This window comes from Phoxinus phoxinus, assembly GCF_949152265.1.
Source record: "Phoxinus phoxinus genome assembly, chromosome: 20".
Classification (NCBI taxonomy): domain Eukaryota; kingdom Metazoa; phylum Chordata; class Actinopteri; order Cypriniformes; family Leuciscidae; genus Phoxinus; species Phoxinus phoxinus.
In genome coordinates, this window is record NC_136895.1 from 19,511,050 (window position 1) to 19,537,632 (window position 26,583).

Below are 26,583 nucleotides of genomic sequence, written 5' to 3' on the forward strand. Positions count from 1 at the left end.
AGTTTTGGCGGCATTAAAATGCTGATCTGAAATTTTTGAATACGATACCATTTTTTACTACTTTGTTGTCATGTAAACATATTCTTAAAAAAACTGGCATCGATTTTTCCATGAAGAACCTTTAACATCCACAGAACTTTTCTATTCCACAAAAGGTTCTTTAGATTTGTAAAACATTCTTCACACTAAAAAAAAAAAAAAAAGTTTCTGAAAAGTTCTGGCAACCCAAAATGCTTCTTCAGGGGCAGGGGTGTTCAAAGTCGGTCCAGGAGGGCCACTTTCGTGCAAAGTTTAGCTACAACATGCCTCAACACACCCGCCTGGAAGGCTACATTCACACTCAGTCCAAATCCGAGTATTTGTGTATCCGATTGGAATCTGATCAAAAAAACGATTGACTGTCCACATTGTGTATCGCAACAATTGGATTCAGATCCAGATCCAATAGGTGTGTCCCATGCCTGTTTTAAAACACGTCTCCGTTATATTGTCATTGTATTCCTCGTCCGGCACTTTGCAACAACACAACCTTGTTTCTGCAGTGACTTTTCCAATAACAATGTGTGACATTTAAGTTTTACGTAAACGTCACAGTCTTATGTGATATGAAATCACATTTCTGATGAGAAAGTCGGACTGAAACAAATTTCCAAAAATGTGATTTCAAACCACATAAGAATGTAGCTCGAAACGGGTTTGTAAAAAATTGCATTTCATGTGATTTTTTTTTATGTTCACACGTGATAAATCTGCACTGCAACCTTGGAACCTTTATTTTTAAGAGTGTTTAATCAACTTGATTTCATTGTTTTCTGTTGTTCTTGTGATTGTTCCGTCACCCAGGAGTCTCCTTAATAGCGGTTTTCGTGATGATACTGCTAATGATGGTAATAGTTCTCCGCTACATTGCCCATCAGAAAGGTACATATTACACCAATGAGGAGGACATAGCGTTTAAGAGTGACCCCGAGGTGGAGGATGTCTCAGAAAGTCCAGAAGATCCAGAAGAAGGTAAGAGTCAACCTCCACCATTTTTCCTCTATGGATGGACCTCCTGCCTAAAAACGTATTAATAACTTTGTATCAACTTATTTTCATAACTGTGTCGAAAATCTTTTTTTTACAGAGGAGCCTTAGTATCTTTTGGCGGGAAGCCTTTGGGACGTTTCCTGTGTGAAATGTATCACTGCGAGCGACAGAAGGATCTGTCGTGGCTCCTCTTCCTTTTCACTCCAATCACATATGCCTTTTCCAACAGATGTCCTTTTCTGATGGCTTTACACTCAACCATTCCAAAACTAAAATAGGTTCCCATGTATGTAAGCACTTGTGTGCTAATTATTTTACTCTGAGTGTTACAGAGTTCTTAAATGACATTAAAATGTAAGTTGTTTTTTTTATACTGTAAACGTTTACCCTTACAAATTAACACATTCATGTCTCCATTTAGTCATATTTGCATAATCTTTCATATGAACATAAAATTACGTTCTTTTGCTAATATTGAGTGTATATTTCATAGATTTTTTTAATTTATGCCAATTTTAGTGACTGGTTGGCATGCATCTTTCAATAAGATAATAATAAGACACTGTCCCTAAACTTTGGAACAGATGTGTGTCTGTATATATATATATATATATATATATATATATATATATATATATGCATATATATATATATATATATATATAATGTTCAGTATAAAATTAAATGGGTGTGTGTGTTTGTTTTATGAATTTTTAATATGAAACAAAGAACAAAAAATGTTGTATTATTTTTGTGTTTTGTTTGTTGTTTATTAATCTATTTAGGTTTCAGAAAAAAAACTATGTTAAGCTATGTTTTGCTTCAATTAGGAATAAAATGAAACAGAAAATGGACATTTAAAATAATCCTTCAAAGTTTTGCATGTGAACAGACATTAAATAGACACTTATTAACATTCTTGTGAGCTAAAAATAAATAAATAATGACCATGATTTGACCTTTGATTTGTGTCATATAGCATAGACGCTCTTTAATGTACAGAAATATAGACGTTTCATGGTATTGCTAAGAAAAATCCAAGTAAATAAAACTGAGTTTTGCTTCATTTTGAATCCAGCTTGATATTTATACAATCTGAACCACCTGCAAAATCTTAGGTTTGCTGACCTATATGTGGTATGGATACAGTAATACTATGCTAGAGCTCTAAAAATACACACATTTAAGAGACACAGCTAATGCTAATGTAAACGGTGCGTGGCGGTCCAAGTAGGAAACAAAAGACAAACAAACAAAGACTGTGGTTGTAGAGTTTCAAAAATAGCAGACTGCGCAAATCAAAAGCTGCATCTCAGAATACGAGAAACAAACCAAACAGCCCAAACGCACAGCTTTCCCTTTGTCTACAGCAATTTGTTGGAAACTGGTACATCTCGCTATACGACGGAAGCCAGTGACCTGATTAGGGCTGGATGAAAACAGTTTCTAATTAGCGGTGAACAGCGTCACCCCCTCAGAGAGTTGAGCTGAAATAAAGTGTCAACAACAGCAGGAAACTTTCAAAGAAAAACTCCGATATAGCATACGTGCTAGGGGAATTAGCCCGTTCCCGAGCTTGCGACTATTATACGGCCATGCAAAATACAATTTAGCAGGGAGAAGCTCACACAAAGAGCGCATGGGCTAATACATCAAACGACACGGGTTATTTCTGAGCTATTTGCTCTGCATCGAGGCTCTCCGGAGATGCTATACAACGTACAGCTTTCAGACCACCAGTAAACCCTGTCGCCAAAAACGACATCTAATCATGCCAACTCATGTTTGATTCAGCCGAGGTGACGTGATGCCTCAAAAACATGTCAGAAATATAATAGCTTCGCTAGACGCCAAAACGAACTTTCCCAAGGTGTTAGCGACCGATTTGTTTATTTGTATTAAATAGGTTAATGACATCCCCGGCGATGGAGCATCAAGTAATTTCCGCCAATTTTCTGCTGTGGACACGCAGCAAATGAACCCGAACGAAGACTTTTTTTTTTTTTTCTCTGAGCAGGCGACACAATAGGGTCAGTTTGATCCAGCTCTGTTTGGACGTTAATCATCATCAAAAGCGTCAATCCGCATTGATTTCTCATCTCTGAGGAAACCATTACAGGGAATAAAAACGACAGATATGACAGAGCGAGTTTCAGCCCTCTTTAGAGAGGTCGACCTTTGTCAGAGGAGTCTGAATCAAGGCCATCATCTCTCAAACATCATGTAAATGTAGCAGAATAAGACTGTGAGACGCATTATGCTGCACATATCGCACATCAATAGCCACATTGGGAATAAAAGAAGTGTAGCCTACTTATTTCGATGCCTTCAAGTCATCCGTCATAAGATTAAAGGAATAGTTTCGCCTAAATATTAAAATTGTGCCATTTACTCACCCTTATGTTGGTCTTTTTTCAATGGAACGCAAAAGGAGACACAGCATTTTCGCTTTTTTTCCCCCATCAGATGTCCTAGTGACCATGTTTACTATTTTGTAAATATATTTTTGTGTAATACTATTTTGAACTATATGACAACAAAGTCTCAAAAAATTAGTATATTCAAAGTCTTCTAAAGATACAGTTGCTGTGTCACTGCACAGCTAAAAAAAAAAAAAAAAAATAGCGATTTTCCTTTTAGACACCACATTTTCAAAGTCTTCTAAAGATACAGTTGCTGTGTGTTCACGGCACAGCCCCCCCAAAAAATTGCGATTTTCAGGCAAACTTTTAGACACCACATTTTGCGAATAAATAAGCCGCAGTCACACTATAGACTTTGAGCAAGCGAAATTTCTTCGGACACTGCAACGGTCGTGATATGACGTCACGCTCGCGTCTTTTTAATAAACATGATGAATTCAACATAACAAATAGTAATACACTCAAAAATGTAAAAGATATACAATCTACTCGACTTTAATGCAAAAATATCGTTCTATTAATTCAGCCAAGAGGTCTGATTCTGCCCTGATTTATCTTCTAAAGGTCAAAATAGCAGCTCAGAGTTTACCAAAACTTGAACTTTGGACTTTCCGATTCGCATGCGAATGAATTGAAGTCAATGGAACGAAAAGTGCAGCGTGACCTCCCCATAACCCAAAACAGGTTTGGATCGACATGAGAGTGAGTAAATAATCACAGAACAGATTTGGAACAACCTCATTGCTCAATTATTACAGATATTATAGAATAGCTTTATGTTGTACAGCATTTGTTTGTTTACTGTGCTAGGTGTTGTTTAAAGTACCACAATATATTCGCTCATTAGAACCTGCAACTATCTTTACATTTTCATTTTACTGAGGAAAGAAGTTAGTTTATTTGTCAGAGCATCTGGATATTTGAGCTGTTGATAAGGGTAAAGGTTTTTAGCCTTAAATAATGTGTTAATGTGATTTAGCAAAGCAGCTTAGCATGGATTTGAGTCTTTTCTATTTTCATGATGCCAGAGTTGCGTGTGCGTGTGTGTGTTCATAAGTCCAGAGGGCAGTTGTGAGTGGCATGAATTTAATCCAATTTCTCCATCTCCAGCACTGCGGAGCCAGCCGTAATTCACCCCAAAACACTCTCTTCCTAATGGCATGGGAGTTTATGCTAATCAGAAATTAGTACAGGTTGGAAAAATGTGTTAATCCCATCATTGTTTCATCATCTGATCGATGCCATTGGTATTCCCATGCTCCTGAATTTCCTCCGTCCTCAGTCCCACTCCGGGGTCGAGCTGGCCACATATCCTCTTCCAAATGGGATAGTCAGAATTAGCGATAAAGCATTTGCGTAGGCCACCATGGAAACTGCTTAGCTGCTTTGTGAAAATGATGCTATTTCCAGACTTTTTTTTTTTTTTTAACACTGTCCAACTAGACCATGTTTTATAAGCCCTTGACAAATTCTGAGAAAAGTGAGGACATTGATTGAAAATAATTACTGTTGCTAGCAAAGATGCCTGGCAACAGCAAGAACATTTCCAGGCCACATTTCACCACAAAGTTTTTATGTGGCCTATTTATATTTCTTTTTTTATAATACAAAACATTTCTCAGTTTTATTACTAACTTACATTTTATAGGCTTTATATAGATTTGAAGTTAATTTTTGCATTAAACCTCAGCCTGAATATACATAATGTAAAGTGCTTTCATTATACATCATATATATATATACATTTTGTACAGTTCATGCTGATTTAAATGGCTGCGTATAATGCAAAAATGTCTTTTAACAGCTTCAAGTCTTCAGGGACTATAGTCTTTATAGAACCCGACTCTTCTAACAGAACTACACATAACATAAGGTGAAAAAAGAGACAAGGTAAGATTTCTGTTTCATATTTTTGGTTCCCCTAAGGGTTTGAAGAAGTGGGCCAGAGGAGAGCCGCTCAGCGTTACGTCAGCTGGAGACAATAAACCGAACGGAGCCATCCATCATGAGCGTTTGATTCCGCTGACAGCACGTCAAATCCCATTGATCTCCAGGGGAACCTTCAGGAACGCTGACGGGACTCTGGCGGCGCTCTGATGTGACGAAAATTCAGGTTTACCTCTTTCTGGCAAACTTTTTATGACATGCCCCCAAAAATGATGTTAAAGCCTTGTAAAAACTTATGACGGTAATATTGGAAATCAAGTTTTTCTACTTCGTGTTAAGCAGTTCAACTCCCGGACCAATTATAAGTGAATAATAAAAATCAATACATGACATCAGAAAGCCAGTGGACAATTTATTTTTTTAGGATACTTTACAGTATTTTGGGGTACTTTCTGAAAATGTAAGATTTAAACCATTATAATTGCACAGAAAAAGCAATCAGCACAATCTTCAGAACTTCTTTTGGAATATTTTTAGGAAAAGACATGAGGGTTCATGATTATTAACCATACAATTTTCACTTTTGGTTGAGGCACACAATTCTTTGTTCCAATAATGTTTTTGGAGCACCATGGTCTTTTTTTTATTTTTTATCCTATATAGATCGTTAAAAAAAAACGTAAATTCCCCACATGCAGTGCTTTGTGACACCGAAATGATTTGCCTTCGATCTCTTTATGGGATTTTCAAAATGTCATTTTAAATGGAAAGGTGGTGTGCAGTTTGAAAGAACGACTGTCGCGTTCCCTTTTCTCCCTTGGCCTTTGGGTACAGTGCGTATACCTTCATAATGCAAAAATAAACTCTCCAGGGTTTTGAAGTCTTTTATTACTGCTCGGAAGTACCACCATGTCTATGGCACAATTCTAAGAAGAGTTGTTCTTTTCCATCTCCGAAATCATAGTTATTGAAAAGATATGTCAGAGGGGAAAAAATTGGATGTGTGTGTCAGTGTAAAGACTATGGCTCTGCACTTGTTCTCCTGTGAAGGTCAACAAGTGCTTTTACAGGTCTGGTTGTTAAAGGAATTTGTAATTGTTTGTATATAGGCTAATACAAATTGCATTACAAATTTGAGCTTTTCTGATCTTTTTAATTATATGAAAATGTTAATTTAAAGCTGATTTCCTAGTGTGTGACATCCAATCTTCTTTTCCGTAATTGTTGAGAGGTTCAAAGACATTTCACAAGCTTTAAGTCTGGTGTGACCTCACCATTAACCCTTAAATGCATTAATGTTTTGCCAATCATTATTACATATTTGGGTCTTTAGCGACCCGGATCTATATCTAACACGGATGGTTTTCCGCCTGCGGTAACTATAAGTGAAACGTCACTTCACCGTTGTGTATCAGACATTGCCACCTTGTGGAATAAAGGTGATAATTGTTCTTATTCAGTTATAAAAGATTTAATTATTGTTCTGCAGAAAAATACACCCTTGAGTCGTTAGCGACCCTATACATTTTTTACAAAAAAATGAATGGGATAACAGGCATTCTTTTATTAAAAAAAAATTCTTGTTATATTGTTTATAATTAATTGATTGAGGAACACTAAGAAGGTTGATGTCTAACTTTTAAAAAAAGCATGAAGGGGAGGGTAGAGGATGCCGTCCCGGGTCACTAAAGACCCGAGGTATGCGTTTAAGGTAAAAAGTCCATCTGTTAACATTGGGTGAGACTTATTTGCTATGAATCTATTCACACCACAGAGTTGTACAGGTTTCTGTATGAATGATGTTGAATCACAGTGATCTAATTGAGAAATAATCACCTTAAGAGTTCCAGACATTTTTAGATCTGCTCTGGAGTCATTAACGGTCGAGATTTGTAACACCTGCTTAGGAAAGTGCTGTGTCAAGAAAAGAAGATTAAAGCCAAGAGTTCTTTATTTCTCAGCAAGAAAATGTCTGCGCACACACACACACACACTCGCAAACACACACCCTTGAGGCCCTGCCCATTATCTGTCTGACGTGTAAAATGTTCCTTGGAGCGATCGATGAAGATCAGGTCCAAGGAATTGATAACCTTATAAAGCCTGTAATTACTTTCCTTCCTCGGCAACGAGCAATAAAGTTTTTATTATGGATCTCTCCGCTCACTCCGCGAGTCTTAGACAGTGAGGGATGTTCGAAATTAAAACTCACAGACTGTGATTGTTTCACCGACTGAGAATGCACGGATACAGATGATTGAAAGTGAACTTCGCTGATGAACAGAATTTCAAGGGCAACCTGGGCTCCTATGTCATTCGCTTCAACGTGGAGCTCTGGGAAGAAACTAATGGCCCTTCATTAGCAGTAAAACAGTAAGTCAAGGTCAATTTGATTGGTTTCTGATGTATGTCATTTCAATGTAATCTTGATCATAAATTTGGTTGTTTTGTATCTTTTCCTACTCGTATAGGGGCTGCGTTTGAATGACTGGAAATGGCTGGCTGGGAAATTTCCCAAGATGACAGGAAAAATGTCACCACATGAAAAGTCTTAGGGTGTGTTCACACCTGTTAAATTATAACGAACTTTGGTGCGATTGCTCTATTAGTGCGGTTCATTTGATTAAGTGTGAATGCTGCAATCTGAATCCTGGTGCGCACCAAACATGCGGACGAGACCCCCGAAAAAAAAGAGGGCTTGCTTATGTAAGCATAAAACAAAAGCTATTTTAGATGTTAACATTACATTGTGATAAAATTACTGGAAAATATTTTCCTTTGGATTGATGTGCCAAACTAAATGGTTCAAAATAAGACCAAGTGCATGTATTAAAACAGGAAATATAGTACATTTTGGTTTCATATTGACAATGTTACTTGTTAATGGAATTGAAAAAGATTGACCTCAAGATGTCAGACATTAATCTTCCACTAAAAATCCCTACAGCTTTCTGTCTCTCAATTCCTCTCTTAGTAGTCCTTGTAGTCCTGCTCTGGATGGAAACATTGCTAAATCAATGCTAAATCCCACTGACAAAATGATATTGATAAAACATAATGACATAATAGAGTGCGAACCCAGAAAAAGCACGTTAACGGATTTGATGTCAGTTGTCGGGCCGGACGCGGTTGTAGTCGGCGTGTAATTGGAACTGGAGTGAATGAATGTTGAAGTGTGGTTGCAGTTTTTGGGTTGTTCTATGTTGATGATTTCTGAAGAATCATGTGACACTGAAGACTGGAGTAATGAGGCTGAAAATTCAGCTTTGCATCACAGGAATAAATTTGAAAATACATTCAAAAACATAAAAATCCTACCGACCCCAAACTTTTGAACAGCATGAAACGTTATTGGGGACTTCATTAAGTTTTGAAGGAGCTAAAGTCTGAGCAGTCAAATTTTCATCTGGACTCAGACATTGGGAAATAGCTGTAGAACTTCTCAATCAGACAGTTCCCTGAAGGAATTACCTTATTACCGGGATGTACACGTTCATTCTGAAGTGAACCAATAACTTCTCTCTCGGAAATCACGGTTCCTTTCACGTTAGGCTGAAATTTATTTAGTCCCTCCGAAATATGTCTGAATCCTTCCCCGGTCAAAAGTGAGCCATATATGACAAATAAGAAACGACGGACTTCGTTTCGAGCCGGTCTGTAGCGAGCACATGCCTTTCTGATAGAGCAAATCCATTTCAACTCTATTGAAAGTATCAAAAGAATAGATATGTGTTCATTTCATACTCGGCTCTGAGAGCTCAAAGTAATCTGGGCTTAGCGAGTCCCTCTCATGAGAAGCACGAGAGGGAGGGCGAAGAGGATAGAAACTGTTCAAACAAAGTGAAGTGGATGAGACATTAAATTAGAAATGTTCTATTTGGCGGCCTGGTGGATTCCAACTGACGTGAATGCGAAAAGGGCTTTACATAATCGTGAAACAAAAGGTGAAAGACTGGCACGGCTTTAGCTAGTTGTTTCACCCCGGAATCCGGGTTGGCTGCTGTAATGAAGACGTCCTCGATGACATTGTACGGCCACGGCGTCGCTAAAGGAAAGGAGGTTGAGCGGCCGCTATTTGAAAAGCCATTTCGGCTTTGATATGTCACGGCCGTGTGAGGTTCTGTAGGATAAGCAGTTCCCTTCGCAAATTGCACAACAGAGAGAGAAAGTACTTGCAGAAGACTTTGTTCAGTGGAGCGTAGCCGTTAGAGCACTAGGTTATGAAGTTTAATATTTTTGGCGGCCATTCAAAGAGAATAACACAAGAGAAGACGGATGCTAGGTCGCAACTGGCAAACACGGCACAATCCTCAATACTCTTCTGAATATCACAGGGAACGAGTGTGTGTTTCAGTGGACAAAGTGTGGTGTTTTCATTCCTCTGTGCGCTAGTTGTTATGAGGGGGTCAACATTTGACTGGTTAGCATGGCCTATTAGCATGATAGCTTGTAAAGTGATAAATGATAGAAAATTGCTTTATCAATCATAAAAGTTTGTGATACACACAATTATATTCACCTAGCAAACACCTAGAAACCCTGACAACACCACAGCAACTCTCTGGCAACATGGCAGCAAGTTTTTCACCACAACAATTGTCTGATTTTACAATTTAAAAAAATTGATTGCTATTTATTGTTAACTAATTACTCAATTGTTGCATTAATTAATTTAAATTGTGTCAATATCACATTACACTGTATTATCGAAGCTAAAAATTGGATCAATTTCCAAGTGCTTTGAGTTAGCCTTCAGTTAGCAAGCTGACAGCTTAGCTTGCTGGCTTAGCATAGAGCTGCTACTTCTTTTGTTAACTACAACAAGAAATCATGATAACGTTTTTGGACAGGCATTGAGGATGCACCATCTGGATCCTAAAAGCAAATGAAAGTCATTCAAAATTAGATATGAATTATTTTGCAGTTTTACTAGGCCCAGTTCTTTTTGGAGGGCTGCTTTTTAAAATGTAAGACTCGTCTATAGTCAAAGATAATACTCAAAGCACAAATAAAAAAAAAAATTATATAAAAGGCAACAGTTAAAGTCGCTTTAAAGTATGGAAAGAAGTGAACAAAAGAAAGACAATGTAGATAAATGAGCCTGGAGTTTTAATGAATACCTTTGTTGTTCTTTTGAAATTTAAAGTAGATCCCATCCCTCGTTCCTCAACTTGATGAAGAAAACAGCCTGCCACGCTCCGAGCAGAGGCGGAGCGATCTGTCTTCATCGAACCACAGAGGAACGGATTCCTCTACGGGGGAAAAGTGCTAATTGCAGTTAAACTTTTTCGCTAAAGTGCCGTCTCTGCGAACAATCAGTCGTTCTGCCGCAGACAATAGAGACAAATCAAGGAAAACTCAACCTACATAAAACAATTAACCATCCGAACATCAGCCCTGCTCGCAGAGGGTATTGTCTTCGGTGATGAATACTCGACTTGAGGTAAGAGGTGAATAAGTCTCAAAAGGTCTTCTACGGTGCCTTTTTTGTATTTTCTTGTATTCCGAATTGAAAACTTTAGGATTGCGGCATTTGCAGCTTGTTCTTGTCAAGAACCACTTATTTAAACAGGAAGTGACTGTTTAATTGACATTTTAAAGAGACAATTTTAGTTCACAGATTGTATTCGGACAATACGGCTCACTTTGGGACATATGAGTAAAATACTTAAAATTCAGAACTAATCTGATTTGACTTGGACAAAAATCTTTTTTCTTTTCTTTTTTTTGAACAAAGCCTATAAATAATATTTGTAAAGAGAACGTTTTAATGTAAAAAGGTTTTTGAGTGCTTGGGTATCAGAGTATGTGTGCGTGTGCATATGTTGTCGAGCAAGCACACTCCACACTGCAGTTTATCAAATCACACCTTCAAGGTCACTATTACAGCACAGCCTCTCTCTCTCTTCCTTTACTTCTCTCTCTCTTTCCATTTCCTCTGGAGCATTTTTCAGTTGTGCTCTGTTTTCTCAATGAGATAACGTACCGTTTTCCCCAGCTGTCTCCGCAGCTTTAAATGCATGACTACCCATTCCAATCTCCCTATAGGGGAACAGAACGAGTCTACTTTACTTCAGTGGGGTCTGCCGCAGGCCAGCGAGCCTCTCCAGGGGACAATGCGTTTAAACGCGACGTATCCCACAGGCCCCAGCTGGAGAGATTTCACAAATCATCATATCAGAAGCAAAAAATAAGCGTAATCATGATACACTGTCATTTTTCATTACATGTGACAGAGATATCAAAGAGGCATACGTCGTACACTGATTCTTCTGAATGAAAAATGGGTTTTGCCTGCTGTTAATTGAAGAAAAAAATGGCTGCATTAATCTGAGATGATCACTAGAATGTTTTGTAATTAAATGTACAATTTAATTGTATTTTCTCTTTATTTTTAACTATGCCATGATCACTCACTCAGTATAACCCAGAATAAACTGATATATGAGCAGTCAAGGTATAAAAATGTATTAAATTAATTGCATTATTTCATGACTTTATTTTTGTTATGATTAATCATTAAATTGACAGCCCTAATGAAATCTATATTAAAATACATAATAAAAAAAGCAGAAATTATATCATATAAATTAGCTGTCACAAGATGAAGACGGACTGGAGATTGATATCAAGATGTTTAATAAAACAAAAAGGCAGATAGGCGTAACAGCGTGCACTAACACAAATAATAATACTGAACAGTGAACAAGGAGGAACTTAGGCTACGTTTACACGTGGACGGCTATTTTCATAAACGGACATTTCACCCCTCTCCGTTTTCAAAAATAACATTGTGCACACCTGTCAGTTTTCAGAAAAGTGTTCGTTTACACGAACTTGTGTATATGCCGTCAAGAACATGCCAAACCTGTAGGTGGCAGTGTAACAAGAAGCTCAAGACCATGTACATCAGAATCCCGAAAATAGACATATACTGTGACGTCGGCTGCCTAAAACTCAGTTTTTCTCAGTTTACATACAAAGTTTTCCAAAATCTCTACTCTGGCCGGAGTTTTTTAGAAATAATCGTTTTCAGAGGCAAAATCGTTATCCGTTTGCATATAAACGAAGGGAAATGTCTCATTTTTTCAAAATAACCATGTACGTGTAAACGGGGCCTAACACAAATAATAACAGACAACTGAAGAGTGAACAATGAGGAACATACATGTAAATACAGTGATAATGAGTTGATAACGAACAAGTGTGATGATTAGATGAGTGTCCATGAAAACTGATGATTGGCGGGAAAATCAAACAAAGTAACACGTGACTGATGAAAACCCACTGTAAGTCCGTGAAAACAAACTAACTCAACATAACTGTGACAGTAGCACTATGTCCTGACAAAATAAAGATATTATGAAAATGTATCTTATCATTTTTTTTGTCAATATCATCATATATCAAATACAGACAATAAGAAATTCAGTCTTCATCATGAAGTTCAAGTAACAGTTTTGAGTAACAGACCTGACAAATCATTAAATTAACTATATACATATAGTCTTTTACTCAAATCGTAAATAAATTGTTTGGGATGTTTTGCAAATGCTGAGTGCATCCTAGTTACTAGCCACATCAGAAAAACAAGTGTGATATGCAAATATGCAATTTTGACATGATGACTTTCAATATCAAAGTGGACCGAAATTGCATAAATTTATATGTTATAGTTGTCTGGCTGTTGACATCACATAAAATGAGATATAAAATGTCAGGAGGTAAAAACAGCGATATAGGGGATTTTTAACCTTTTATATACTTACCGTATTGATTGGTTCAAATATGTGCATCTGGCATTTGAGTGCTAATGCACCTGAGCCCCTGAAACAGGATGCATGATAAAAATAATCCTGTGTGGAGCCAGCAATGCTAATCAATACACGTCCAGGCTTGGCTGCTAACATTAGCTTGGAAGGCTAAAGTGGCTAGATCTTCGAGATTAAATTCATTGCATCAGCTGGGAGTTGTTTTGCTTTTGCTTGCATTTGTGTGTAATCAAACGGACAGGTAGTCCCAGTTGACTCATTTAGTTCTGTTGTTGTTTTATTTTACTGCGTGCTTGGCTATTTGTTCATTTATGTGTGTGTGCATGTTGCCATTTTATGCTCATTATCTCAACGGGCTTCTAGGAAAGATCCACCTGAGTCTCTCACTACCTCTTAGCCATTTTTTTGTTTTTTGTAAATGAGAGAAAACACAGCCCCTGATCAGGCTATCAGTGCTCCTTCGAGCATGAGAAAGCCAACATAATAAACGATCAAAGGAAACAAGCTAACTTGCTAATGCAGGAGCAGTACGCTGTACGTGGTTTGCTGCGACTATTTTGGTTGCACAAACAAACACTAACACTTCAGCTGTTTTAAAATATTTAGGCCAATGTGTGTCTTGATTTTAAACTACCGTCTCCTATTCCAGCTTTATGTGTATGTGTTTATGTGTCTCTTTGCCTTTGTTTTTGTAAAAAAAAAAATTATAATTTTGCTAACAGATGTTTAATTCTTGACCGCCATTTATCATCTTTCAAAAGTGTGATTCATACCTACTCATAGAAAAACCGAGGCCGAACAGTAAGAGTATTAGCTGTCTAGCATAAACGCTAACAAATGAAACATTAGAAATATGTCAATGAGCTGACTGTTTGACACTTTCAAGAGAAATATGAAAAAAATAGTAAATAGCATTTAATTAAAATGTACAAAAAAGGTTTGAGGCAAAAGATGACGAATTTAGTATTGTTTAATGTAAATACAATAACTTGTTTTGAAAAAAGAAAGAGAAAAAAAATACATTTTAAATATTACGTTTTCCAGAATCACACTGTCATTAACTGCTGTTTAAATTATATTAATACAGCCTGAAACTGTTGACCGGTGACCAATTCGTTTGCACAGCCCTTAACAAATCTCTATTCCATGTTAACAGAATTTGAGACTGCAGTATGACCCATTTTAGCAGGGAAACTCCCATAAGCATGATCTATTGTTGCTGCCACGTTTCTGTGGCTCATCTCATTATGGATTCTTATCACCATGAGAAGTTTCCATGTGCAGTATGAGAGAGTAAGATAAGGTTGGGGTTTAAAATAATTTTAGGCCTGGCCATTGTGATAAAAAATGATAGCCCCTTCCTCTTATCTCTCAAGAGCAAGAGAGGAATCATCTGATGTAAAGGTATGTTTTTGCAGAAAGACACTAAAGAATGCTGTTTTGTTATTGGTTGAGCTGTTGAGCAGCTTCACTGTCATTGGTTCACTCATTCCACGCTTCACTCTTATTGGTTCACACGTCGCCAGGCCCATAGCTACGACTGTTGGGGATTACCAGAAAGCTGTGAGAGCCACTGTTTACATTTGTGAGATACCCTCAGGTTTCTGTTTACCTCAGATGCTATGGATCCCTGCAGTTAGCCTGCAGTTATGTGTCATTTTCGTTTTTGTGTGGTTCTCAGGCTAATGTTGAGGGATTTGGCCACAGGAAGTTAAATCACAGCTAAGAGTAGCGGGGAAAGGAGGGGATACGTCTCTCTTGGCCCACCGTATGGTGAGTGACACTTCCTATTAGCACAAAATGAAGAGTGTGATCATCAAATGATGGGGACAAAAAAAGGATTGATGGCTTTACTGACTTCAAGGAGGGAAATAACAACAGTTTAAAGGGAAAAAGAGACTGATTATAAAAAAGAGTAACACTAACATACATAAAACACAACTATATAGATTAGTGCCCCTGATAGCAATGTTTTGTAGATTTAAATTTCCTCAGTTATATATATCTTTTTTTTTTTTGTATTTGTTGGCTGAAAGTCTGACAGTACGACTCTGAATTGACTGTCGTTGTATCTGCTTTTTTAAAGCTGTTTCTTAGTTCATATAAGTTATTTTAGTTAATATGGACCTTATTCAGAGTTGTGGTTATATCTAATTTAACCCTTAAATGCATGAATGTTTCGCCAATCATTATTACACATTCGGGTCCATTATATTCACGATTATATATAGCTCTCCCGATTAGAGTAACAATTACAGAAGAATAAAATAAAGCATATTTGTACCTTTTGGAGCTTGGAAGGGTTCAGTTTGAGCAGATGTTACCAATACCATGATCACTGTCCTTGTCAGAGATAATTTCCCAGTACATTCAGCATCTGGCTCATATTCGCAATCTCAAACACATTCTCAAAACTATCATTTTCAGCATCTTCGAAAATCAATATTTTGCTCGCTGACAGCTTCTTCACCAGATCCACCATCAAGTGACAGTGACACTAATATTTGATTGCGTTCAGAACTTGCTCTACAGTAAATCACTGAGCCATTTCAAGTTTTGCTGATGATACTTCCTAATCTTTTGTTTTCCGCCTGCGGTAACTATGAGTGAAACGTCACTTCATCATTGTGTATCAGACATTGCCACCTTGTGGAATTAAGGTGAATTGTTCTTATTCATTCATCAAAGATTCAATTATTGTTCTGCAAAACTATACTGTTACACACCTCGGGTTGTGACCCTATACAATTTTTTATTTTATTTTTACAAAAAATGAATAGAAAACAGTGCTATAGAAAACATGTTTCATCAACTTGATAAAAAAAATATAACAATGAGCCAGTCTGGATGCCGTCAAATCTGACTAAAGTATATTTTCTTGAAGTCAAACCACGACATTCAAATACCTAATAAATATTAATGAGCTAAGTTATTTTGTGACATCGCCACAAAACAAAGTGATACATATGATGTCTCGCAATATTTGTTCTTTTCTTTCCACCAATTCTCTCTCTTTCCCTCCCTCTCTTCTCACCTTCAGTGTATGACTACATATTGCAAAGTATTAAGTGAAGGTCTGTCAGGATGATGCTAACAGTACATCACTGAGGTGCAACTTCCTGCCCCAATCCGCTAATGAGCAGCAAGCCTTGCCAAGATCGTGCTCTGTCAGGTGCGGTGACAAGTAATATTAGTTTTCTTGCCTATAATTAAATCTAAAGTGGCCCAGTAGTCTAGAGCGTAATTGGACGCTTGGTTTGCGAGTTATCAGAACCAAAGTTCATCATAACAAATACGACCGGATGGGTAAGTTTAATTCCCTCTGCTGTACGGCTGCTCCCTGCGTCAACACATTTTCACAATTAATTTCCTAAGGGTGACGGGTGACAAACACGTTGCGACCCAATGTTCACATGTTTTTGGCCAGAATAAGCTCTGGCGTGGGCAGATTTTTGTGGTTAGGCTTTGCAAAACAGACGCAACTGTACTGAGGGAATCCAAAACCACATAATTTCCAATCTCTGTTTAGTTTTCTGTTAATCTGATGAAGATGGATGGGCGACTTCATCTTCAAAGTGTCTCTCTTGTATTGCTTTTTAGGGGCACATCTTTATCTGCAAGGCTAATGTCTTCTTGAAGTTCATGGATCCTCCTGAGGTACAGACAGCTGAGGAGAAATGACTCGATGTGTTGAATATCTGATGCCTTCCTCTTTCCCCGCTGTGGCCATTACTCACCTCCTCGGAGATGATTGCAGAAGCCACAACACACGCAAAAGTGACTGACACAGAGCCACTGTGTGAGTTACATCTCAAAATACACACATTATGAATGATTACTTTCACAGGATGGATCGTAGCGCTCGCTCTCCGTCTCTGTTTTGTTCCTTCCTCTGTGTCTTTTGAGTCTTGTGTGTGTCGGTAAAAGTAGAAAGGAAACCATTCAAGTGAGGACAGAAGCAAAACTGTGAAAAGCAAAGTAAGAAAGGAAATTACTGTAACTTTAAAGTCAACTTGAAATTGGCTCAATTTACTTTCTGAACACCTGTTCTTGGTCTTATTGTGAATAATGCACATTATTCCAAAGAAAAAAAATATTTGACGCCTCAGATTGGACTTGCTTTGTCTCTTAAACATTTTTGCTTCTGTTGACATCAATTCTTCTTGTTTGCCCCTCCCCTCCAACCACTTCAACATTTTACCATTCAATCAATTCTCAACAAATAAAACAACACTATATCTGAAATCTTATTCCCATCCATGTTGAGGTTTTTAAAATGTGCTTTGAAGTGTCACACCAGGTTTGACGCCGGTGATTTTCAGTGAATAACATCCTAAACATTTGGAGCTTGACAGTAATATTCTTCAGAATGACTCATTTTATGTTCCATGGTAAAATTATAACGGCATATGGGTTTTGGAATGAAGTGATGGTGAGTAAATGTTGGCAGATTTCATTTTTGTATGAGCTACCTTTAATTGGCATGAAAATGGTTACTAAAAATACGCTTTTCATTTGTTCTTTTTGATTTCAGGATGATTTGTGACCTGGACGTGTTTTTATGAGATTCACGACCTCATTAATGGGTTTCGATCAGTTACAACTGTGTGTATTTCCTATAAAATGAGAGAGAGAGAAAAATCAAAGCCAACTAAATATATTTCTACTCATTACAACCATCTCGCTGTGAAAGACCTGCGCCGATCCCTGAGATGTCAATTACGATCATCTCTCTTTCCTAACCTACAAAAACCATGAGTCAGGGATTACAAAGAAGTCAAAAAGAGCGTGAGCGCGCCGACTATATGGCCTCTAAAGACTACAGAGGTTTTAGGATGTATAATAAGCTGTGTCCCTCGCCACGGCTTTAATTGGCTCAGTTTCTCTTTTGTGTCAGATATCACAATACCATGAATTAAGGGCTGCTTTATTACCGCCCGCATCTCCGCCGCACGAGCTCTCCCTGACTAATTGAAAAGTGGTGGAACAAGGAAAGCAATTTACTCACCTAGAAATTACTTTTCATGATAACAATGCCATTTTTCAAAGCCAGGCGCTCCCGTCCACAGTCCTACTTCTTAAGAGGGAACCATTATTTGTGTCGGAGGGAAGAGAAAAGCCTTTTTGCATTACATTACAAGTCCAATTGGCACCCGGCAATGAGGAAGAGTATGGAGGGAAGAAAGGGAGAGATACATATTTCACACTATCTTGGGGAAATCTTGCACTTTGTGCTTAAGTTGCGCTGATACTGTGTTATTGGGAAAGAAAAAAAACTATAAATAATTTTTTAATGTCCAATTTTTTTTGTGCTACTTCTATTTATAGGCAGAAGAATGGGAAAGGCAGGACTTAGAAATGTTGCAAGCCAGATTAAGTCACATTGCCCAAACGCGCAACACAAAAGGTTTCGCAATTATTCATTGTCCGGTTTTTTTAACTCTTTCCCTGCCATTGATGGAATTTTCAATCATTTGTGACTCAATGCTTCCCCGCCATTGATGGAATTTTCCGACAATCCATGTTTTTTTCTGTTATATGGTATGGGGCGCTAAAATGCTTCTCCTGAAAAAGTTTAACAATCTTCTGATCCAAGAAGAAGCAGAAAAAAGCGATAGAAGCACTGCTTACCCACATGTAAGCTATAATGCAATCATCAAACATTTAACAGCATATAAATCAAAATTGCCTAATGTTACTGAATGAAATGTTGACCCAGGATGAGGTATAGGACTGTCCAAGCTTTTGGGGTGTTGAAAGACTCGATCTACTCCATCTATGTTTTTTTTATCATCCTTCTGAATTCGATCCAGATTAAATCTTTGATGACAAAAACAAGATTTAAAAAAAAAAAATTGCTTACCCACATTCAGATATTCAAAAAGATAAAAAAAAATGCTAACACTGTCTGGCAACTTTTTCAAAAAACAACGCTGACGGAAAGAGTTAATAGCATAATTATTGGCGAATACTACCACTGCTGATCAATGCGTATTGACATAATTTTCAGCATAAAACATCATACATTTAAATCAATACAAAAACAAAACAGACAAATGGACTGATTTTGTACTAAAAATTTTGAATTGTATGGTAGATCAACATATTCATGTATATTTACATATATATTTATAATAACAATGTATGAATTCATTTTTTTTTTATCATACAAATTTTTGAGTTTCTAAACAAACTGTGAAATAAACTATTTTACATTTACAGTAAACTAAACATTTGATTTTACATTAAGATTTTGTATTACTTTAACATTTATATTTAATTATTTTTTTAAATATTTATATAAATTGTGACTGTCGATAGCTATTAGTTAATGTGGGAAAGTTTGTGCGGAATACAAAAACAGCAGTACTGCCTCCGAATGCCCTTCGTTCTTTGTTCCTTCATTGCATGGAAAACCGCAAGGAAATTCTGTCTAGACATATAATTATAATGCAACATATAATTTCATTGCATATTATTTTTCATTACATGTCATTTCAAAGCAACTTGACAGTAAATAGCACTTTAGTGCCCCTAGTAACCAAGCAAAACGTGACTGATACACATTTTAATTTGACTAATAAAAACCTGTGCACCTGGAAGTTGCATACACTGTAAAAAGTGATCAGTTGACTTAACTTTAAAAAAAGTGAGGAATCCCATTGCCTTAAAATGCTCAAGCAATAAATTCATGTAATTGAAAAAAATTAAGTTATGTGACCTTGACAGTTCCACATAACTTAATATTTTCAATTTCGTATGAAGTTTGTTTACTTAATTTTAAGGCAATGTGTCACCTTTAAAGTCACCTGATCACGTTTTACAGTGCAGTTGTGCAATCTGTTTGGAGTTTGTGATTTTTACAAATGTGTTTTTGTGCAACGTGCATCAGACTGTGGGCTGTGTCTCAGGTTAAGACATGTAAAACTGTTAAAAAAAGATATATAATGTACAAAATATTGTCTTAATCCAAATCAACAAATGCCCAATTGGATTTTAGGTCTAGAGAGATCTATAATCACTTCAAAACATGAGTTTAAAAAAATATTTACAGTATTTTAGTCATCACATCCAATGCTTTGTGTCATTAAGATCAGACAGGTCAGGGAGTGAAAGGAATTAATTCATGAATATATTAGTCTGTTGGAGCTCATTAGAGTGATGAGATGCTAATTTATGACGAGTGAAGGTTTATTTATAGCTCAAGAGTGGTGTAAGCACTTCTCTTTAGACTTCTAAGTGAAGGATAGGGATCTTATATCATCTCTTTGCAAGCAATAAGAGTCTGATTGTCTGTAGCAAAACCCTGGACTCGTGGCCCATTCTGGTACTTAAACTTTAAGACCCCGCCGTGAAACTGTTTGCTTGGAGAACTCCAGTTTAATTCCTTTAACGTGGACACGAGAGGGATTGTATCCGTCCGACGTGGACTCAAGAGGAAAATAAAGAAAATAATTGGCTTTTTGGTTTCCAAACAAGAAGCACAACTTCAGCTGAGCAAGACAAATCCAACCTATCCCAGAGCTCATGGGACGGTGGACTAGCCAGAAGTTTATTCTCAAAACGAAGACACAATGTAAGTAAAGCACTTTTGATATTGCGTTTTTTGAAAATACCATCTACTCAATCCCACTTTTTCTGTACATTTCAGGTCTGATAACTTCATAAAAGTGTGATTACACTGCATTTTCCACAGAAGGAAAAAGTGCTTCAAAGGTCACTAGGTTGAGTGAGTACATGTGCATTTCCCCTTAGCGTTCCCCGTGGGATCGCTACACAAATATTGAACTTCACAAACTTTTCTGGCTTCCTGAGCCTTGAAACAAATTAAAACTTCAGCACTCAATGCAAGGTCATGATTCAAGTAATGACCTTCATGTTCTCTAAGGTTTCTCAAGGTTCTTGTACAATGTAGCTTGTCCTCGCGTTGGCTCCCAGTCCATAATTTGGTCAGGTCAGTCAACTTTGCCAAACCACACAATGATGCCTCAGGTCGAGAAGGTTTCAGTGACGCACAAATCTAGTATACTCAGGTATGCATAGAAAACATAGCTGCTGAGGTGACCTTCTACAAGACTGCCTCCAAAACTATTTCTGCTGTGGCCCCATTGGTTTCGATTGAGGTGCAGCAGTGTCCACAATCCCTTAATCAAACGCAATCATGGCATTCGGGATTACTTGAAATAACCAGCAGGTGTGCTGGAGTACGGTTTGAAATGAAGTCTGCAGGAAGGCAACCCTCCAGGTGCAAGGTTGGCTACCCCGAATCTTATGCATATTTCACACAAAAATGAAGTGGAAAAATCACGATCAGATCTGTCTGACAGTCACAAGAATTTCAGAGAGTTCGAAATTGTAATCACAAAGTGTCTGTTTGCCTGCATTCTCCACCAATTTCTCTGCTGTTGTGTAACCATTCACAGGGACTGTCAAGCCATATTTTGAAAGAGTTACTCTACATCGGTCTATTGTTGTGGTATCATCTATTTCAGATAGCCCTGCTCAACAAACAATTTCCATAAAATTTCTCTCACATCAGGCTAAAAACGCAACATTTACACCGCAATGTAAGCCGCAAAGTGATTTTTGCTACAAGTTAAAAGACTTGTGTGAGTCTAGGGTGTTAGGTGATGTCCACTTCTTGAGTATTTCTGGGCAGTTTGTTTCTGTGGAGGTTATGGGAGTATGTTAATTAATTGTGGGCATTGGTACGTGTTTGTGCCAGCATGCACAGGTGTTTCGGCTATATGGGTCTTAAATGTTGCCAGAAACAAATTACCTGAAGCCCTGCAACTATAGATCTAGACAGATCACTCTACACACGAATGTTTTTTAACCTTTTCCAATGCACCATTAAGCCTTGGCAAAGCGGCTGAAAGGTAATTGCCACTCATTACACGCAAAATCCCAAATAACACACTTTCAGTTGATTGAAATTGAAGTGGCAGAATTTGAAAGTCGTGTTTTATCCCAAATGGCTTTACTGCCATAGAGATTCACTTGTACATAATAAGTTTTAAAGCGAAATATTTCTCCAAATCACAAGCTAGATCAATTCCAATAACAGCCAATTTGTTTAGTTAATTGTGTTAAAAATATATATATTTTCTGTCAGTTTTTACAGTAATGTCAACATTTACAGTGTCCAGCGTAACTCCAAAATATTATGTACATCTTTGGATTTATTCATTTATATGAATAGATGAGGAACAAGTAATTCTTGCCTGATAAATGTAATTTCAGTCCAGGTTCAGAACTCAAAAGACTCGTGTTGGAGCGTAATTCCCGAGGTATCTTGCTTTGTTCCCTCTTTTTACTGCTACAGTGGCTGAGCATTGGTCTGTGTCCAGAACAACATGCTGTTTTAACCTCCCTACATGAAAGTATTGAAGCACACAGCTTACTGTGGCGTCCATATTTATGAACCTGCCGATAAAAGAAGAAATTTGAGTGTCCACTGGGTTTTCGGGATACTACGTTGGTTATGTATCTGTGCCCACCAGCCGTAACAAACAGGAAACATATTTATTAGAATAGGAAGTCAGGGAGGAACAGAAATCCAGCCTGACAGTTACAGCTCAAACAGTATAGAAACATATACTGTAAGTGAAGAAAACACACTCACACATTAGAAATTTCACATCTGTAGCCATCAATTAAATTATATGATCATATTAGACTCTTCTTCTTTTTTTGCTACAGTATCTAAATTGAGATGGGGTTTGTGTTTTTTAAGGAATCCAAATATTGAGTCAAGATGCGTCTGTATATGTGTGTGTGTGTGTGTGTGTGTGTGTGTGTGTGTGTGTGTGTGTGTGTGTGTGTGTGTGTGTGTGTGTGTGTGTGTGTGTGTGTGTGTGTGTGTGTGTGTGTGTGTGTGTGTGTGTGTGTGTGTGTATTTTTGCATGTGTTTGTATATAATATAATGAAGCCTGAGTTCACCCTTGGGCACAGATTTCCCCTGGGACAGACAGCGAATGGCTAAAGTCAAAGTTCAGAGCTCAAGTTGGACGGCCAAAAACACACTCACAAAAATACACAGACTCTCAGAAGTTTTGATGTCGTATTTATGGTGCTGTCATTGTTTATGATCAAGTGACTATATAAAGCTTGAGCAGGCTGAGAATTTGATTTTGTGTTGAAGTTCAGTTTACTCACATATTCACACATACTTGTCTAAATGACATGAATATATATATATATATATATATATATATATATATATATATATATATATACACACACACACACACACACACACACACACACACACGTGTGTGTGTGTTCATAATATATTATGTTTCTAAATCTTTTATTTACATTTTATTTTGTATGCGTATTAAGTCAAAACTTAAAGTCTTATCTGGCTTTAGACATTTCTGAAATCTCTTTATACTATTTAGTCACTTTTTTCTTTGTCTTTGTCTTTTGATTTCTTTTTCTTTTCCTCCTCTTCGCTATCTGAATGGAAAATAGGTTGTCACAAACTCAAAGCAAAAACATGATTCTAAAAGCGGTGTAATTGCCCTGCATCCTTCCCAGCATTCCTTCTGTCATACGTCCATATTCGGATGCCACAAGCTTTTCTTTCATCTTTCTTTTTTCTCATACTATTTTTGCATTATGCATACTGTGCAGAGGATGCAAAGTTTCTGTATGCGTAGAATAACTGGATGATCTACTACAGTTATCAAAATGTATAGTAATACAGAGAGAGAAGACGATTAACATAAATAATTGACATAAATAGCAAATAAAAGAGGCCCCAACACAGACCTTTGGGGAACTCCCTTATTTTTAGCATATAGTCATGAGAAAATAATGACACATTTTCCCTTTATTCTATTAACACATTCATCACCTGGAGACAGAACCCTGCTAAACCTTCACTGCCGATTGACTTCATCCCTGTGTGCGGTGGATCTTTCGTCTCTATATGTCGTGCTCCACCCCAGGAGGCTTTTCCTTCACCTCTCCGCTCCTCTGCAATTAAGGCTGACAGGACAGCTTGCTCTATTCCGCTGATGCCAGTACTTATCAAGACGGAGAGAGAGAGTTCAGGTATGTTCATCCATCAGTCAAGTCCCCTTTCCAACCACCCACCCTGTCTCCATCTATGGCAATCTGTCTATTGTTCCTCAGTTTTCCTTTTTACATTAATTGTACAACCACCACATGGGAGACTCAACTGATATAAGCAGAGTTCGACATTAGCATGTAGCTAAGCTAGCGGCACAATACTGTAAGAATTTGTTTTAAATAGAAAGCACAGAAAACTTATTTTGTTTAAAATAACTTTTTTATATATTATAATTGTATATTAAACTACTTTTTATTTATACTTCTTTGAAATTAAATAAAAAATTAATTGAGCCTTTCACAATACATGCTGTGGTTGTCAGTTAATCACAGAACTACATTCTGTCTACTTTGTATAATGTGTATTTCCTTTGAATATGTTCTCACTTAATCTGCCATCTTAGATTTTTATTTTTCGCTGAGCATCTTGCATTTTTAAATAGTTAATATAAAATATTTTTTTATAAAAATGAAAATTATTATAAATCTATATTGTAATTTATGTTAAGCCACCTTTTAATTATTACATTTCACTATTGATTGAAATATGTTCTTGCTTTTTTTCACTGAGCTTGTCACATTGCATTCTGGAATTATTAAACCATTCATTTAGTATTATTTTAACAATAATAAAACATTAAACCAGTATTATTTTATATTACAATCATTTTCTATTTTAAACTAGTTTTATATACTTTTCACTATAGAATGCAACGAGATCACCATTTAATTTTTAGCACCCTTGAATGGCACTTGTAGGAGCGTTCCAACAAAAGTAAACAAGTGAATTCCTTCATGAATGGCCCTTCCACTGCTCCGTTAGCAAAGGGAACATGCAATGGTCACTTCAAGGAAGTAATTTAATTGTTTATGGCCATGTTCTGCCCTTCGGAAGTGAGTAGGACACAGAGATGCTCACTTCCAATTGGAATTTGCTTATATGCTGCCTCAGAATAGAAAAGCATTGCATTGTGGGAATGTTGTGCTCCTGGGCATGTGCTCAATTGCCCACATGCTTAATTCAGCCCTGTCTAAAGAATATACTTCCTGATTGGTTCCCTATAGTATAAATACCTGACGCGTTCAATACATTTTCTCATGTCAGTCATTCCCACACCCAGCTGTCATAATCAATCCAGTCCTCCTCGTTCCCAGCATGCCACCTGTCCCTGCTGTGTCACTTCCTGGAAATCTTCGTTTTAGTGTCTCTTCCTCTCTTTAACAGTGAATCGATAGTCAACAGAAATGACAACCTATATTCTCGTGTCAAACACTTTATCATCAAGTCGAAAAGAGTCGTGCTGACTGACGCAAGACAGGCAGTTAGCAATACTCCAGCATCAATTATTAACATCGCCTCTTGTAAACAGACGTTTTATGAAATAGAAATGATTCCTTTTATAAAGTCCATTATCAAACCATTTGCACTTCTTTCAGTTATGATTGCAAGTCTGAACTTTTCTATAAGACGCCACCGTAATAAGTACTCAACTTTATTCCCCACCAGGGATTTTAAACATTTATACGCCAAAGATGGAAATATCACAATAAAAGTTTAAGTATTGGCCGTATGGAGTGAAGACGAGACAACTGTTATGTTTTGAGAGTAAACCTGGATAGTAGTGCGTTTACAGTATGATAGTGCCCTCTAGTGGCTGTAGCTGTTTGAGTTTGATGTGTATAGCCATTCAAACGTCGAGGAGAATAACAATACTGACGGTAAGCTGCAACTCTTTATCAATAGCTTTTGTAAAAGAGTTGGACAGAAGGTCATTTAAAGATTTAATAAATTACTATGTTTTTTTGTGGTGTAAACTGGCATATTTGACCTGTGTGTAAGTAAATTTCGCCTAGAGATAATCTGCTAAAAATGTAATGTAAATAAGCTTCATTTATGACACCGAAACGTTAGCTAAACCAGTTTGGCTATCAGTTAAGCTAACTCTTGCAAACCATTTATGGCATATTTACTTCACAAAGCCACCATTTGATCGAAATGAAATATGTTGATTAGTAAATGAATACTGCTAGCATAATCACAACTGAAGACGTAGGCTACAACAAATATTTTGTCTATTTATGTATATTATACATAGAATTACCTACAACACGGATAAATGCCAGTTTTAGTGCTCGTTTTTAGCAGCACACACACATTTCTGGAGCTAATTTGCCAACAATTAAATTTCATTTTACTCTGTGCAGTGGGAGGCCGACTTTCACTGATGTTTGTTAATTTCTTGCTTGGTTTGAGATGTTAATTAGCTAAATAAATAAATCACAATTTCATTTCAGAAACCAAATATTAGAGACTTTGACATTTTATCACAACCTTAAGTTCCTTAAAAAAACCAGTTCATTTAAAACACAGTTTGTCTTCTGAAGTCATTTTA

The 26,583-nt window shown here is 37.0% G+C and overlaps 1 protein-coding gene across 2 annotated transcripts in view; it reads left to right on the top strand.

Annotated features, from left to right (window-relative positions):
* Positions 1 to 2,098, top strand: part of LOC306988300 (uncharacterized protein) — a 40,811-nt gene extending 38,713 nt beyond the window's left edge. For both annotated transcript variants that reach the window (XM_079593169.1, XM_079593168.1), the window contains exons 4-5: positions 844 to 1,011; positions 1,127 to 2,098. In XM_079593169.1, coding sequence (XP_079449295.1) covers positions 844 to 1,011; positions 1,127 to 1,137 — 179 coding nt within the window. In that variant the 3' untranslated portion in view covers positions 1,138 to 2,098. The remainder of the gene's footprint in view (positions 1 to 843; positions 1,012 to 1,126) is intronic.
* The last annotated feature ends 24,485 nt before the right edge of the window (positions 2,099 to 26,583 follow it).